Genomic DNA, 18,612 nt, shown 5'->3' with positions numbered 1-18,612 from the left:
TTAGGACCCCGCCGAAATAAAAATTAAAAAATGTGTTTTATAATTTGCTAAAAAAAAAACACCCTTTTTATTTCACTGTTGATCCAAGCATCTGGTGTATGTACTTTTTTGTATTTATTAAGTATGTGAAATAAACCACACACAATTAAAAAAAGTCAGGCAAATTATTCAAGGCCTCAATGGAATTGCACTTTGGGATTTGTAGTCCTATTGTTCCATGCGGTATGAGCGTACGTAGAAAACCATCCTACTTTAAATGTGTTTTATGTGGTAAATGAAATAAACCAAGACTTGTATTTGTTTTGATCTTTTTGTTTTCCACAAACGTGTAAGTGACGAAGTGTTAACTTGTTAAAAGCAGAGTTTAAACAAATTCTAAAGTAGGAACGTGACTAATAGCATGCAAAAGTGTAAAATGTGTTTTTAACGAACCAGATATTTTTGTTCTCTTGTTTCTTTATAGTCTAAAAATACAATAGAAACTGATAAGATTACAGTTAAGATAATGTCCCATTATATGATATATAATAAATATAAAAAATTATGTCGGCAGAAAAAAATAATTAGCCCATTTCTCATTAAACACCGATAACCATTTTCCAGGATTTAAAAAATATTTATGGGTTTAACTACTTGAAGGTGTTTTCCAGGGGTGAAGAAGGAAGTACACAGTGTACAAATTCTTTCACTCACCCTCATTCATACACCTCATATTTGAATGAATGTAAGTTAATTTACATTTTATAAAAAGTGCTAGGACTATATATTCACGTCGACACATTTCACAGTTGAGCAATAACTTTAACTATTGCATGCTTAAGTGATTTGCTTATCAAGAAATAGGTGACGCGTCCTGCTCCACAGCTACCAACTCATCCTCAATCGAAAGGGGTGGGGCTTTCAAATTAAACTAGTGTTGCTAAACGCCTTTTCATTGGGCTACGAATTCTCAACGCTTATTTGATTGGTTAGATTTTTCAGCGGGGGTTGAACATAGCGAGATCCAGCTACTCGTCAACAGCAGTGGCCACAGGAGCCTAAAAAGAGGCGGACAGCTGGTCCGCATAATGAAAAATAGCACCCCCTCAAGTGTGGGTTTTGCTGTTTTTCATGTTTAAATTAACACAGGTACTTAAAGATTCTCTTCGGTGTGTTGTGTAGCCGTGATCCATTAGAAGAAAAATCCCAAGGAGCGAGGATGTTGGTCCCCGCGGGAAGATAATGAAGAGACTGCGCGTTTTGTTGGTGTGCCTCATTGTAGCTCTCCTGTGCTGGTAAGCTTTCATCGACATCTAATTCTACATCTTCACTATAATCAACATGTCAGGCAAAACACAGTCCTAACAATAGGTGGAGCAGGCTTTGTGATGCTCGTCCCCACGTAGCTTTGCTTGGTGTCTTCTGCCGCATAATATCCGTCAGTCATCAATGCCACTGCTACACAGCTAACATTAACAACGTGTTACAATCTGTGGCGTTTTCTGGACTTTCTTATCCCAAGAACAGCTCTGAAATTGTTTTGTTTGTACCCAACTTACTGATAAGCTTTATTTATTAAATGACTTAAATTATGTCAGAAGGTTTGGTAGCCAGCTGTTGACTAGCGGCATAGCTAGCTAACCTAAAAACCAATGAAGTCGGGCTACTTGTCAGGTAACATCAGTGACCACCAAGGCAAGCTGGAGGCGACCAACTAAACTCTTTATCTCTAAACTTTTTAATGCTAAAAAAAATCAGTCTATCTCCCCTTGATTTAAACTATATTTCATGACGGTTTATTTTCCAATGCCAAATCCATAAGGGCATCAACTGCTATCCTGAAATCGACCAGTCAGTCTGACCAGCTCATAAAAACTCTGGATGACATGTATGTTGTTGTCATATGAAACAAAAAAGCAGCTAAATCAAGGAAATGCTACCGTTGTTTGTCCAATGATTTATAAGTTACTACAATTATAAAACTTCAATGTCTCTTTGTATATTGTACAGAGAAAAATAAAACAATAAATCCCATACTCGCAAGAGCTAGCTTATTGTAAAATCATTGTAAAATCACCGAACTTCTACATACTTAACATAGATTTAACAGAGACATATTGGAGATCTGTTATTACATTCTGGTAAATAAGTTCTCCTCCTAAAAATGATAGTTGTTCTCCAAAGTATGTGCGCACAGAGGTCTGGTAGATTAAACAAATTCATGAGTTGTATTAATCTCGGAGGCATGCAGCAGGTAACAGTACGCAGGGTTTGTGGAATGGGATTAGCAGTCTGGCTAAAGTGCCACCTTTATCCAGATTGGTGACTCAGAAGCAGGTAGCTGTCCAGCTTTCTCTGCCCTTCTGGTAATTTCTTTGTGATAAATATGTCAGTCTCACTTTATTTGAGAATGTAGATTAGTTTGCTCTTTAGGAGACTAAATAACCTAAAAAATAAATAAATAAAGACACATTTGATGTACGTGTAAATCCACCCATCCGTTTCCTTTGGCTTATCGGTGCTCAGGTTGTGGGTATAGCACAGCTTTTAACTTTTCCTGGGGGATACTGAGGTGTTCCCAAGACAGCCGAGAGACATGGTGTGTGGCGTAGGCCTCCCTTGGGGTAGAGGCGGAAATTTAAAACTCCCAAGCTGTACAAGAAAATTTCACGTTACTTAAAGTGTGTAGTACGTTTCCAGGAAATAATCACCTAATATTTGTTTTCCAAGATCCAGCAATGGTTCTGGTTACTTTCCTGTAATGGTTATTTGATTCACACTATTGACTATAGTGTTAAAGGAAGCATGTTTGTCCTTATTTCCTTAAAGCACTGAATTTTAGTAGTCATGTTTTATGGATCATATCAGGCATTCGTCTTATATAATGTCTTCATGAATAAGTAAAACTTGCACTCCAGCACTTAGTGTACTGTAGCTCCTTCATAGGGTAGCATATTTTGAAAAAGAGTTGCATATTGGCGCAAGCAAACAAGAGCTGTTATTCTTGGATTGCAAACCTGGTACTTCATAGCTATTACACAAATAAGATTTGATTTGATTATGAATTGTTATTTATAAACTCCTAATTTAGTCATTTTAAGCACACTTTATATTCTTTTGTAAAGACCCAACATATTATATAGCAAGAAAGCTAAATATTCCAGTAAGGCCCTTGCAAGTCAAGTGTCTGCTTGCCTATATTAATGGGCCCTTTTTCCACTTTCCCACAAACTAATGACAATGCTGCTACACGTACAAACTTCATTAGTAATGCAAACCCTTTTTAGCGTGCAGCTTCTCACTCCTCCGTGCCAACTCTCACACGTCTTGGTAGGAGCAGAGAAATGGGGAATGTGATCCTTGCAGTAATCCGATGGTCTCCAAGGCAGCTGTGATTTTTAAGCTTTGAAAAGGGGGCTCTGGATTAGATTGCTGGTAACAAGTGTCTATGGGTAGGTGTGTCATGATCATTGACCTGATGCTTTTAATAACTCTGCTTGTCCTGCTTCAAATGACCTAGCCTGATGTTGTTTTTGTTGTTCTTTTATGGATCAAAATCTATGCTTTTATTTTATTTCTTTGTGTGTGTGTTTGTGGTTGAATTGTTGTCTGTTTTTATAGGGTGTTTTAAAGCTGCTTGGCAGTACATCTCTATGCTGCAGTGCTCAGAGAAGCACAACAAAGTGTTCTGCATGTGTCATGCTGCCCCTTCACGTGTAGTCAGCAACAGGGATCTTACTGTGCCCACAATAAGCTAGCTCAGACTGTTGACATCAGCATTGAGGGGAGGGGAGCGTGTGTGCGTGTGCATGTGCTCTTGACACCGTTTGCATGAAACTGCATATTTCCAGGTTGATTATCTGTAATGATAGCTTACCAGATATGTATTTTCTTCCTATTTAGATGCCAACTTTAGCACAGAAATGTTGTCTGAGTCTGGTGGTTCAGCATTTATTCCAGGTTAGAAACTGTTAGAACTTGTTTGATTTTCTGTTAGACAATTGGCATCTTTCTCTTAGTTGTATATTCTGGAAAATTACCCGAGATCCACAAAAGGTTTTCTTTATTTAATTTTTGGGGTGTGTACTCAACGCCCTTTACTGCATATATTGTCACCATCTCATTCTGTCCTTCTGAAGGATGGCATAGAAAGATTATTATTATTATTATTATTATATAACCCGATTAGTACTCAAGAGATACCTCTGCAACCAAGTGATCAGTTGGGGGTTTTCTATTATATTCCATTAGAGTGTAGATATTGTTAATCATCCAGTTGTTAACAAAATCAGCAAAACATACAAAGTTTTTGAACATGTTCATTTAAATTGGGTTGTGTGCCGATGGTGTTGAATTTTAATCTACTGACTTTTACGATTTTTATATGATTTTTTTTTTTTTTTAATTGTGCTGTTAACTTGGACTTTTATATGTCATTATATTAGTGCAGTTAAAATTGCTTTAGGGTGCTGTGGTGTTTTATTTGCATCTGCTTGTGATGCCAAAAGACGTGTTTGTTCATTTGCTTTGGTGCTAACCCAGAAGGAGAACACATGCAAGACCAACCCGTTTACTTTCCTAAATCACCTGTAGAGTGAGGACTGTGTAGGTTTTAAGTTACCTTCTGCTTCTATTGAATCCCAATTCACAGCTCCAGTCCTTGAGCAACTCTGAGGGTGAGGCTGTGTTTTGCAGTGCAAATATTTTGCTAGGAAGAAAACCTAATAGACGGCTCACAATGAGCAGTAGTTCAACAAATATAAGATGAGATCATTTTCTTTTCACTCTATGTAAGCTGAAAGAGACAGAGTGTCAGGCTTCAGACCGCTCTGAATGCTCCGATTCAGGCTTTAACTTTACGAAGTTAAAAAGTGAGGATTTACTGACGTTTAGCAAATGCAACTTGCAATCTCACCCACCTGATGCTCGTACCTTCTGTTTTCAAGAAGCGTCCAATCAGAAGGAATTTGGCTTTTGTGTAATGTGTTCTTAAAATGAGAGGTGCTAAAATTGCTTGTTTCGGATAGTGGGTAAACTGAGGGGCTTCACCAATGCCCAGTAAAAGATAAATGAGGATTACTTGGAGCACTTCCATACAGTGTTGTTCTACTAGAACAAAATGACAGAAGTAGAAATAAGTTTAATAGAGCTTTTGTACAAAAAAAAAGAAATTTCTTCACTGTGAGCTCCAGTTTCTGTCAAATTTTGCTGAGTGCCTAACAAAGAAGGAAGTCAGGATATAGCTTGTGGACATTCTTGTTATACGAACTATGTGTTCTGCCCACATTGTAAAAAAATCCCTTTTGGTGGGGGTAGTTGTTACATAATACAGTCCTCCTTATGTTCCCCACATGCACCATGAGTACACACTCACGGAGCACCCATACTGGGAACTGTAAGTAAATGTCACAGCAAAAAACTTTGTGTGTGCTTTGGCTGTTTCAGCTGGGAAATGGGAGGCTGGTTGGACCGTAAATTGGAAGGTTACAAAGGAGGCCTTGAAAGAAGACAATAATGCTTACTGGGCGTTCTTGTAGCTCACCTCCTCGCAGCTATTCATTTCATCAGCTGGCTTGTGGCTGTACTGTGATGCGTCTGTGATTCAAAGAATGTAGCACAATGTCATGAGCTCATACATGTGTTACCTGCTCATCTGTCCATGTGAACGCAACTTGCATAATAGAAAAAGAATGGTCTGCAAAGATGCTTTTAAGGGTTATAAGTTTACATAGTGGTGTGCTATTTTGTTTTTTTCTTCTTCTTTATAGAAGTTGGACTCTAGTGACTCTAGGTTGAGTGTATACAAACATTGCTATTGCCTGCTCACTCACTATTTGGTACAGTAATTTGGGGGTTTATGGTAAGCTATTTACACTGTCTTTAATGACTGAGTTTAAACATAAAAACAAAACTTGCTAAATCTATGCATGTAGGAAGAAGGAATATATAAGTAATAGATTTGTTTTGTAACATAAGGGATTCCATCATGAAATATGCCAACTGGAGACCTGCTCATTGCTTCCATTAACTTGTTTTCTTACCCTTCACTTAATTTTTGAGTGAAAAGGCAGCTTATCTCAGCTAAGGTCCTATTGATTTCAAATGCTGGATTTTAAAACGTTGAAGAATGTAACTGAACAGGTTTCTAAAGAGGGGGAATAAATAAATAAATAAATCACAGCAAACATGACATTTGACTTAAAAGCCAGAAAAATCTGGAGTCATCCTTTTCATGTTACAAACCAAACCCAGGCACTATTGTTCGCAGCCTTTTCTCTTGAGTTTAATCCAAACTTTTTAGACAATCCATCTCTTGCTTCTGTTTTTCACAAAAACAGGACAGAGCCAGGAAGTTTAGCTTGATCGTTGTTTATTTCAGTCAGTATTGAGTAAAATAAATTGCTTTCTGAATTTGTTTTTAAACTGATCATTTTAAAATCATTTTTAAAATGCGTTTGTTTTTCACAGCCAAAATGCACAGCTTGAATGCACGATTTTTGGAAGCTGTAGGTAATCTCACTTTGTCTCTGCTTGTCTCTACTGCAAGCCCAGAGAATAGAAGCTGAGTAACACAGTCCGAGTTTGTGTTGTTGTTGAACCAAGGTCTTGCCCTGCGGGCTGGTTGCTTTAGTTTTTATGTGAGGAGACAGAGCTGGACTGGCACTAAAGCACATGCCTTTGTTCCTGCCCACTGGCCATGGAGCCTGATGAGCACATAAAACTCTCTTGCTTTCTAGCCTTCTCATGTCCCAGCTGCATACCCCTCTGTATGCTAATGCTTTCTGCTGCCACTTTTTCTTTTAGCAGTCAACAACTGTGAAGTGTGCCACCAAGGCAGTGCTAGACAAAATGGTCTGATGTGGTTTATATAAAACTGCCCTGAACTTTTCTAGCCATTACCCAGAGTTGCTGCATGTTAAAACCCAAATGTCCACATCAGTTGGAATCTGCATTAAGACTTTACCTCTGTTTTTTACATTGGTCTTGTCTTGTGTTATAAGTTATGTGCAGCCCTTTTGATTTACAGCAGTTTTGATTCTCCTTTGTTAAGATCAAGCCAACATGCCTGGAAAGAGAACCTTTTAATCAACAAGGTCTGTGAGATCTATGTAAACCTGTCCATTAACAGTTGCCTTCACCTGATTGTTGTCTCCAAAGCTCCAGTGGTCTCTAACCTGATCTGCTTTCTGTGACATGAGTGTCTGATACTTGCTGGCTCTCTTGTGCTCCTCATGGCTTCTATGCAGGTCTCCTGAGGTGCACAAAGCCACCTGGTTGGATCTCTGTTGTCCCTGTCTGCAACCATCTGGATGAATCTATGCCCATCACCATCTCTTTATTTATTTGCTTTACACTTGAATCATTAAAAGAAAAAAATCACCTTTGAAATTAGACTTTTAAAAACCACCAGTCCATTTGTTTTTGATCGTTTACAAGTAGCCAGAATAATTTTAATAATGAGTTTTGCTGTTGTCAATCTGCCAACTTCACTTGTCAACTTGTCAATCAGAGCAACTTCAGACTTGGGTACTGCGTGATTTTCCTGACATTTTCCAGAGCTTATATTAAAATAGCTTTTGTCTTGATCTCTCACTTCCGTCACTTAAAAAATATTTTAGTAATCACATTTAAAGTGTGATGTCCCTCAGTTGTATTCAAGACGCATACATATATGCGTAACTTTTTTTTAAAAATTATTTTTATCTCAGACCTGATGATATGAGGAGGAACGTATTTGCACAATCTTTCTTCACAAACATAATAATTTTCTGGGAAGTCGTTCAGTGAGCGCTGAATACGGGCCAACAGCCTGAGGCTTTGTCAGTGGTTTGAAAGAAAATACTACTGTTTGCTGCGATGGAGAATAGTATTCAGAGGGTGGAGATTGAAAGGTTTTAAAGGTGGAGATGTACGTCAGAAAACGAATAAAATATCACTGCATGTGTTTACTTGTATGACACAAGGGCATGGTAAAGGTTAGGGAGGGGATTCATTTCACTTGCTTTTCTAACTAGATCTCCTTTTCTTCTTGTGGTTACATTGTTTATGATTCCTGACTAATTAATGCTGCAAATAATTTACAACATTTGAAAGTATATGCTAGGTATATAATAAGTCTAAAATAATTCATAGAAGATGTGTTTTATCTTCAGTTGTGTTATGGGTCTGAGGTCATTTGTAATAGCTGTATACAGTAAATACTCCCAAGTTTGGTGTATAAATTAACTTTGCTTTTTCTTGCCCTTTTTGATAAAGGTACTACTTTTTTCCGCCCTGTGAAAACCTTCTGTTTCTTCTTTTCTCCCTTCCCCCCTCTCACTCACTGCTCTTCACTGTTTACCTTTTAGCTGCTACTGACAGGCTCTCATGCATGAGTTTTGTGTGTGTGGGACCATTTCTGTCCCTTTTTCTTGTTGGTATGGTTTGGTCTTCTAATGCATGAAGCGTGTCTGTCGGCAATTCCCAGCAGGAGGCCTTTTTTTTCCACAAGGCTTAGACAATTTTAAAGATAAAGAGATGTTTTGCTGGAGCTTGTACATTAAGAGAATATCATCAAATCTGTTTTACTTTACTAAATCCAAAATGATTGACAAGCTATTATTATATTAAAAATCAACATATCATAGTACTTGTCACTTTCCAGTCTTTTATTTTTCAAACCTGGCTCCCTTCTAGGTTTTTACAGGGTCCAGTTTGCAGTGAAACATCTACGACAGATGTAGATGTTTCACCACGCTGCAGCACTTTGGTACACTTTGTGCCAAGTTGAATTTTTAATGGGTTTTTGTTCTCCTGCTGTGCTGGCTGATGTATCCATGCAGGCCAAGAATGCACATGTATTGTTGTATCCACAGCCACCCATGCTAACTCTCACTGGCAAAGTGGCTTTTCCTATCAAATTGGATTATATCACATGAGTGCATCTTTCAGTCCCATTGGTCTGGGTCGATGGTCCTGATGTCTCATCGGCAAGCCTCTGTGGGACTACTGCAGTAATGTACAATGTCACTGCTGCTAATGGGATCTTTTCTCTAGTAGAGATTTGTGTTTATTTTTGGCTATAATAGTTTTAAAGTGTGGTGTTTAACAGTAAATATGGGTGTCAGCTCAGTTTTTAATTAGTTTTCCTTAGCCTCATATAGTTCCTTAATCTTATAAAAATGAGTATAAACATATTTATGAAATGTGGAGGCTGAAGTAAGACAGACATATTTATTTATAAGCCATCATCATTCAGTGGAAATTAAATAAAACGCCCTTCTTACTAGGTTTAGTCCTATTTGATTATAATACAAAACTCAGTGTGGTATGTTTTCGATGTATGATTTCCATATATGGAACACAGCAGGAGCTGGGCATTGGCAGCCAAAAAACACAGTTAAATCCTCCAATTTTCTCCTTGACTTTTTGGGTTAGTAGCACTCAGGACTAGCTGTTTGTGTTTGCATTCATGCTAACCACTGCAGTTGAATTTCAGCAAAATTAAAAGGATCATTTTTATATTAATTTAGTTTTGTGTCAGACTCATAGGGACCCAGATGGACAAAAAAGCCACATAAGACTCTGGAGCCCCTGAAACCCCTGGGTTAGGCATTTAATCAATAACAATTATAGTATCCAGTTCATGAATGCTAAAGTGCAAACATTTTCTGCAGGTTTTTCAGTGTGAAGTTTTAATGTTCAAAGGGGAAACTGGTTGCATTTAATAATAATAAAAAAATTATATATATATATATGTATGTATGTGTGTGTATATGTATATGTATGTATATGTATGTATATATATATATATATATATATATATATATATATATATATATATATATATATATATATATATATATATATATATATATATATATATATATATATATATATATATATATATATATATATATATATATATGTATATATATATGTATATGTATGTATGTATGTATGTATGTATGTATAAATTTAAAAAAAACAACAATGAATTGAATTATTAAGAAAATGAATAAAAATAACTTTATCCACAAAATCATACTAAACAATCTGGATATGTGACAAAGGGCTGCATGCATTTGTTTCTGTTTATGCAGTTTTATTTTTCTTACTAGATCGAAGAACTAAGCAAAAAGTGAATGATGGTGAAATAAAATCTGTGAATAATAAAATACAAATCTTATTTGTCTTTGTCTTTGCAAATGTGTTTAAAATTAGGTGCTCAATGGTGTTTTTGCGCAAACAGTCTTTGCCAGCGTGACTTTAAAATGTTTATCCAACTGGTGTTAAAATGGTTATTGCATTTTACTGTAGCTCTTTTATTTTGGATTCATTTTATTTGCAGCTGGATTCCAGAGTCTTGTTTTAATCTTCTTCTTCCTTTTTTTTTTTTTTTTTTTTTTTTAGTTTCAGTTTTAGCTGTTTTTATGATAGGAGTGGCATTTATCAGAAGTTAAGAACCAAGAACCAGTTTTACAATAAAAGCAGTTATGCATGTAGAAGTGTCACTGTCAATAGGCATTTTCACCAAAGCCTCAAACTGGTTGCTTTACCAAATTAAGTAAAGACTAAGACTTTTTTTTTTTGTCTTTTTCTTTCTTTTTTCCCCTCTAAAACATATTAATTTATTTGTGATTTATTCCCAGGTTTTTTATAAAAATGGTCTTAATCAGTAGACTGCTGGCAGGTTTAGTGAATTATGCCTGTAGAAGCAGCAGTCCTTCTTTGTGCTGGTGACTTGGCCTACTTGGTGCACCATGGGATGGCTCCCAAATAGAGGTGTGTCTGTTCATTCAAACTACATCCTGGATAAAGGCTCCTGTGTAAATGTTGAAGGTGCGTCACAGTGCTGGTATACTCGGAGTGATCCGTATAAGTCATAAAAGACAAGTTTCACAAATACTTTAAAGTGGTTTGGATAATAAGCGTATGTGTCCTTTCAAGATCTAAAGTCTACTCAAGCGTGTTATTAAATTGTAATTATGTGATATTGAGAAGGAACAGGATGAGGTTTTGGCGTTATGTAACAAACTGTCACGTACACGTTAAAGTCTGACGTCTGTTTTAAGGGATGCAGAATAAAAGCTTTATCACTCTGAGCTTTAATACAGTTGAAATATTCATTTGTGACATGCAAATTTTGGCTCAGCGTCCGTTTTCGTATCAGACAGCTTTCAAATAAATGCAGTTAATTGAATGATAAAAGTGGCACATATGATTAAAACTTAACCAGAACGTCACTGATGATGTGTTTCATCTGGTACCCGATTAATCAAAGATCTCCTTATATTAGCTATAAAATGACAGATGTCACCATGTTGTTGACCTTGGGACACCGTTTTAAGTGAAGACACTAAGATCTGACAAGTACTCAAGGAAAGGCAGTATTTCTTGTGAAAATGGATAAGTGCCTGTAAAATGACGGATGTGGCCTTGACCTTAGAGCACATTTTGGGTGAGGACCCATCATGTCTTTATTGCGTGTACACTTGATTAAAGTCTGACTAATATTTGATGAGGTGTAGCCATTAATAAATTCGTGAATTGTGGCTTGGTTAATGATGGACACATTGCTGAAACATAAACTCATAGCCCATTGACCAGATAACCTAACTGGTGCTCTGCTCCTTCAAAACAAGCTCTAAATGGTCCATTAGACTCCATTATTTACTGTTGCACCTTCCTCAATATTATTTTGTTCCACACTTAGTTGGGTTATCATAAATCAGTTTTACGATTTAAATTGGTCGATCCCTCGTTAACTGTTAACAGACGCTTAACCTTCACCTTTTCTATCTATCCATTAGTTGCGTTAAAGCTTTTGTGCAATTAGTCCGACAGGGATTTTTTTTCCAATTTGTCCTTTAATTTGATCTTCTGTTCACTTAGTTGTTGCACAGACTTTTTTTTCTTTTACTTTCCAGCTACTGGGAAATCCTGACAGGTTAGGACAGCTGCGAACTCCACTTTGATTCTAAGGAAAAGACTGAGATATTTCAACCTGTAAGCTAAAATTAGGCAAGTAAGTAAATGAAGCAACACCCTCTGAGTCAGGTGTGACTGCTTTCTGATCTGATCTGATGCTTGATAAGTACAGGCCTGTATCTTTGTGTCAGAAAGCAGGGCTAGTTATTCTTAATGGCTGAAGTATATTGCAGTGCCTCTACTCCTCCAATACATCAAGTCAGCACATAGCATTATAGCACTTAGGCAAATGAACCCAGTACTCAAACCCCATTACAGTAACTTGGGTCACTCCAAGCGGAGGAAGGCAGTAAGAAAAAATGCAGCATTGTTAATGTTTACAGGTTAATGCGTCTGCAGCACTAGGTAGTAAACATGAGCATTTGACAAGTGTTGAATACAGAGGGGAAAAATGCATTCAATGATAGTTATCAGTCACCTTATAGGTGACAAAATAGGGTACAAATTTTGACATGGTTTTTCATGGAAAGGTTAAATTGCATGGCAAGTTTGATGATCGCAGATGAGGAAAAAGATGAAATGATTATCAAAAGATTTAAAAAGAAAATGTAGTCTGCATGAAGACTATAAAAAGGCTGACATGAGACTGGAGATAATCAGAAAAGGGAGATTCAGTATTTTAAAAAAGCAAATTAAGAATTTTGCGGTCAGCGATGAGGAAAATTCTTTATCATCTTTGGATGCTAATTCGTTGCGTGACGAGAGTGATAAGGAGCTCTCGGAGCTTACAAGGCTGAATCATGTGAACAAGGAGCTGTATAAACTAGTGCATGACCATGTAGTGCTTGAAAATGAAAAATCTTGAAGATCCCTGATGTACTTTACCAGCGGTCAATAAACCAGGCCAGAACACCTGCTTATACCAGCAATGTGCTGCAGCTAGACCCTGGTTAAGAACTCTCTGAGTTGGGAAGCGAGCAGTTTTCCAGTTCAGCCGCTCTGTCCTGGTGGCTACGAGGATGCATCAGTGAAGAGGATTATGGAGGATCAGCAAGCTTTAGAACAAACTGCTGTTGTCCGTTATTTCATGCTTCAATGTGGAGCAAAACTGGCGTGCACACAGACTCCAACTTGCACACGCAAACATGGTCAGTCCTCTTAAGGCCGAGCTTTAGGCACTGCCCTCTGTTTTCCTCCAAACAGTGACGGCATGTTTTTGTCTGCCTGGCAGATGCTCTGGCCTACTTTTCCAGGCAAGCCCTGGCACATCTCCACGCCCCATAATCCACCTCTGGCCACGTGGATCCTGGATTCTCTCCTCAGCTCTTTTACCTCTCCCATGTTCCTGTCTCTATTCAGTGTGAAAGTAAAACATTGTGTGTCTTTCTGTCAATTTCTGTGGCTAAGGAAAATAAATCCTCAGCGATTGGGATTTTTGAATTTCTTGTTTGTTCGTTTTTTTAAAATTCTGTGTGTGGTTAGGCTGGGTTGGCTTTACAGTCAAATTTAAAGAGAAAAGTTGAACTCAAGTTAAGCTGTTATTGACATGGTTTTCCTTCTTAACTCACTCCAGCCAGCAACTCCCCTCATATCTGGAATAATGTGAACATCACAAGACTCTCCTTTCCCCGTGGACACAGGACAGATAATGTAGTATTCACTCTGCTCTTTATTATGAATTTAAAACCATAGTAATTTGAGTAATTTAACCTTATTTGACATATATCCTTTTAACTTGTTGTTTGTGTCAAAATAGAAAGTTTTTTTAATGGATTTCTAAGACTTATCACATGCTGTTGGTTATTTAAAATGAATGTGTGTCAGGGAGACTTTATGTAATGGAGAGCAACAAGCTGATCAGAGATTTAGGTCAGGAAATCGAAAGACGGCAACTAATCTCCTGTGACTTACGTTGAAGGCTACATGTGCTGCAGTGTCATGTTGGGACCAAGACCAGTTTGTATGACAGGGCAGAATGATGAGTGTTAACCTTTTGTATATGTTATTGATATTTCATTTAAAAAAAAAACTAATTGGTGAAAGAGGAGAAAGGTCATAGGCGTACATCAATATGTCTGAAATCTTTAAGACAGAAGGAAAACTTCCTGTGTGACAAGAGATCAGAGGGCACTTTGCATGCCATGCAGCTGGTGATAAAATTAGACTTGTTGTCGGCAGATTAAACAGTTCTCACTTTGTTGCCTCTGCAGTTTTGTCTCCTGTGTCAACCCAGTCAGTTAGTATAGTACAGTTGATTCGATGAGGCTGAATTGTGTCTCCCGATTCTGAATGCGCCTAAAGCCAACAGGAAATATCAGGGGATTTGTCTGCTCGGAACCAGCACAGACATGTAGCTATTGCCTCTCTGTGCATCTGGCTATAAAGTGTTATCTTCATCATTATTAGGAATATTTCTTGCTTTTAGAGACTAATATGCAAAAGGCAAAAGACTTACTGAAAATCCTAGGACCGTATGAGTTCGGTCAGGAAACAAGAAGAGAAGCAGAATGGGGAACACTCTGCCGACTGCGGACTCATGCTCCTCCTTCTTGAGCTTTTTTTCCCCTCCTCTCTTCACCAGCCTTGCCTCCTTACCTTTGGAAGAAATGTCAACACTGAGGTCTTTCTGCATCATCCCCATGAATGAATGGAGCCAGGCCAACCGTGCCTCCCACTTGTTTGACATTTTGGTTTGGGTTTAAATGTCTCAGTACAAACAGCATATTTGTGCTCTTGAATTGCTCCGTATACAACTCCAATTCAAAAAGCAGAACACTGTAAAGCTAAAAAAGGAACGCAATCATTTGTAAATATTGTAAACCCATATTTTATTCACAATTGAACTTAGAAAACTTAGCAAATGTTTACCTGCCTTTTACACAGTGTCCCACTTTTGGGGGGGAATTGAGGTTATTTATTAATCTTTGTATTTGAATGTTTTTCATTTGATTAGACACATTTATGACTTTGCAAGTTTCCCTTTAAACATTTTCCCAGTGAGTCACATTGTGGATGATTGTGAGATTTGCATTCATGATCAAGGTAGTTTATGCACAGACGTGTACTGTGAGATCTGTTTGTCACCCATCTGCATTTTACACAAGGGAGCTTATCTGAGAGATTGAATGATAGTTTTAAAAAAAATGATAACAAGCAGTGTTTAGTTGATGTGTTTAGTTGATGCATCACTGAGCATGCTTTGCACAGAAGCAGCAGCTGCAAAGTCACTTCTGAACCTTTTTTACTTTTCCATTTGACCTTATTGGTCTTTATCTGAAACTTGAAAGTGAAAAAGTCTAGGTTTCATCAGGCAAAAATAAGGAAATAATCATATCAGAACTTGGCAAAGTATCCAGAGGATGTCCGATCTTTGCAAAATTTGAAATTATTCTAAGGCTTTGTGGCAGTTGTAGAACGGCTTTACGTAAGCAGATCATGCAGAGTCAAGAAATCAAAGGACAAAGCTGCAGGCGTCTTATAGCTGAAGGTTTCTGACCAAAACCACACAGGATCTTGTTTTAAAAAGACAGCTCAGACTCCAAAATTATCTGGTACCTGTCACTTATTCTATTTCCTCTATAACAATAAAAGTACAGTTGGTGTGAGATGCACATTTAAAGATTTATATGTTAAATTGATGGGTTTGCACTGTGTTTCAGCTTCTGAATTGGTATAATACATGCATAGAGGGAAAGTGAAAATAACATTATTACTTCATCTTACTCCTATTTTTGCTATATTGATTATTTGTTTTCTTTCAGACTCTTAACTCAGACACAACCTCTTTTATCTTCCATCTCATGATCGACTGCTTGTCTCTGTGTAATTACAGGCCACACATGCACTTTCAAGTTATAAATGATTTTTGGATAAGTCACGAAGACTAAAAAGGTGGAAGCAACCAAAAGGAAGCTGCACAGCACAGCTGTTGCATGTTGACTTGATGTGTTTTCACTGATTGTTAGCAATGCCATTATTGATTCTGCTTTACTGGTCAGATTCTTTCCTTGACTCGACACACATGTGATTCAATAGATCTGCAATGCAACAGTTGATTGGTTTAGGAAAAGCTTGCACTACAAGCTTTACGACTATGTACAGGAAGAGAAATAAGGGAACAAAAACCATCACTGCAAAGAGTATGGAAGAGTTTTGCAGGCAAGGACCTGGTAAGCGATTTGAGGTGGCTGTAGCCTGAAAAGTTTAACAGAAGTCTATTATAATCCAAAATAAAATGAATTGGCATGTCAGTGTCAGGAACATGGCATGGATTTTCCTGGAATTTTTGTTTTTTCAGAAGATTTTTGAGTACATTTTGTTCCTTTTTGATATTAGGATAAAGAGTCTGTATTTGACTGTGTGGGCATCTATGATTCATATGTGTCTGTGTGTGAAACACTGGTTTAGCTTTTGAAGGCATGGAGTAGCTCTGACTTGACTAAACATGTGTTTTAATGATTTTTCTGCTCTTTAGTCAGCCTGTGATGATTGGGTAACGAATCAATATTTTCATGAACGTTCATGTTTGTTTAAAATTGAAGTTAAAAGTATTTTAGGATAAAACCATTAATCATCCCTGTTGCATACATGGATGCCACGCTGACCTCAAGATATGCGAATGGTCTGTTACATAATGTCGTGACGTCACTGAATGGACGATGTCTTCCCTTTACATTCATGTGTGTTTGAGTTATAAGGGGTCACAGGAGACATTTGAAACGTAACACAAAATAGCTTAAAGCTATGGATCTAAGTTTAGTCAGGAAGATACATTAGCTTGTGCTCCATATTTACTCCTTAGTGTCTGTCTAGTGATTGGCTCTTAGGGTTCCCCCTCTGGCTTTGTGGCTCATTTTATCACCTTTGGGGGAACGCTTACACTACGAGGTGTTAACACATATACGTCCGTACACATATTTCATCATTTCATTTTGACAGCTGTGTCAGGGTTTTTGCTGGCTTGGAGATGGCAATGCTTGTAAGCATGAACAATCCACATACAAAAGAGTCAATGAGTCTGTATGACTTTAATTTAAGAGCGATCTATAAATTTTTCTGTTTAACAAGATAAGATGTCTGTCATACTTGAATAAATGAAATGACAATTAACAAATGTGGTTAAAATATGCTTGTGTAGCAACCTGTTTCTAAAACAACAGTAAATTTAATTCCTCGGTTTTAGAGTTTAATACTCTTTAGAATTGAGCTCTGGCACAGATCTAACACTTTGCTCCTCTGCCCAATATTTAAACTGGGGTAAAACCATAGACTGGGCTGAGATTCATTTTGTAATAAACTGAGTCATCTTTATTAACAATGGCTTTGTTATATTACTAAATTGATCCCCTTTTAAATTTGTTGCACTTATTTTTGTAAGGACTTGTAGATAACACATGTTATTCAGTTATATTGGGGGGAAAAAAGCACTTTATCAGATCACCAAATGTTCGCATCAGTCATGTTATACTGGGGCTTGGTGAATCCCATCAGTAGAGCCTGACTGACTATAGCATTTGTTTTTAATGATATTATTATTATTATTATACTGATGTGATAATGATATTTGATTGTGGGTTTGTTAATTTTTTTTTTATTGATTTATTTTGTTCACTTTTAAAGTGAGAATTCAGTCGATCACCATAAAGCATGAACAGATTTCCCTTAGAATTATGTAATTATTTACACTCTGCCCAACTCTGCTCAGATCTGCTGATTGTGTTTTTGCTGCATCAAGTGTTTGTGTACACTTGATGAATGCTGTTACTGATAAATCAGCAAAAAGCATATATCGCCTGATGATATCGGGCCTGCCACCAAAGACACTAGACCTCAGTTTCTCTAATATCTGAAAGAGAAACATTCTAATTTAACCATCCCTTTAAGCCAGCTTCTTATTGCCTGACCTTCCTAAACAGAAGGTTTGGTGAATGTCTGTGCCCGAGATGATTATATTAGAGGGGTCAAAGCTTTCAAAAGATGTTCTTCTCATGTTTTTTTTTTTTTTTTTGTCTTGTCTATTTAATCTCTTCAAACATAGAATATACAGCTGGCAGGGCTCTCTGAGTGACAGGACACTGACTTGCACAGATGGTTGTCTGTCAGTGATTGCGTATGTTGCTCACTGTGCATCTCCTTACTCCTGACAGCCAGGCTGACAGAGCGCTAACATGATTGTCCATGTGCTTCGCTCTCTCCTGACATTTGAGCACTCAAGGGTAACGGTTTCAGCCTGAGGATCACATGGTACTTGCGAGTAGAGTTGTGTCTTTCTGTCTGTCTGTGCAACAGTTACTGATGGGTGTTTTTATGCTTCAGGTTTGAGCTTTGTATGCTTACTTTCATAAGTGCACATGAGCTCTAGTTTAAATGAGCAGGCACTTTCCATATTGTGGTTTCTTACATTGGAAGCTTTGACACGGTTTGTTGATTTTTCACCGACGTGAACTAAATTATTTAATCAGTTTAAGTTTTCTGTTTTGTTTCCCAAATGTGAGTTATTTCTTTAAAGCTAAAGCCATTCAGTTTAACTAAATCTATAAGCCAAATGAATGGCTCCAAGTCTGTATGCTGACTAACTTGTTCACCCTGTTATAATATCAACTAACTGACAGATGGCTTAAGTTAACTTGTTAAGACAGTTGAGACATACCTCTTGTTTCATTTTGCTTTTCATTTCTACTCCACTAATATAGTAATAACTGAGAAACAGTTGTGCCTATCTTT

At 37.3% G+C, this 18,612-nt stretch overlaps 1 protein-coding gene across 4 annotated transcripts in view; it reads left to right on the top strand.

Moving 5' to 3' along the window:
- The first annotated feature begins 1,003 nt into the window (after nucleotides 1-1,003).
- The window catches only part of suco (SUN domain containing ossification factor), a 41,828-nt gene continuing 24,219 nt past the window's right edge, over nucleotides 1,004-18,612 (top strand). For 3 of the 4 annotated variants that reach the window (XM_084922700.1, XM_084922699.1, XM_084922702.1), the window contains exon 1: nucleotides 1,004-1,274. In XM_084922700.1, the coding sequence (XP_084778826.1) occupies nucleotides 1,222-1,274 (53 nt within the window). In that variant the 5' untranslated portion in view covers nucleotides 1,004-1,221. The remainder of the gene's footprint in view (nucleotides 1,275-18,612) is intronic. The other variant, XM_084922701.1, reaches the window with a different exon arrangement.

The sequence above is a fragment of the Perissodus microlepis genome, chromosome 23, assembly GCF_051167445.1.
Source record: "Perissodus microlepis isolate ML-2025 ecotype Zambia chromosome 23, ASM5116744v1, whole genome shotgun sequence".
NCBI classification, from domain to species: domain Eukaryota; kingdom Metazoa; phylum Chordata; class Actinopteri; order Cichliformes; family Cichlidae; genus Perissodus; species Perissodus microlepis.
This window is presented reverse-complemented; position numbering and strand designations above follow the sequence as displayed.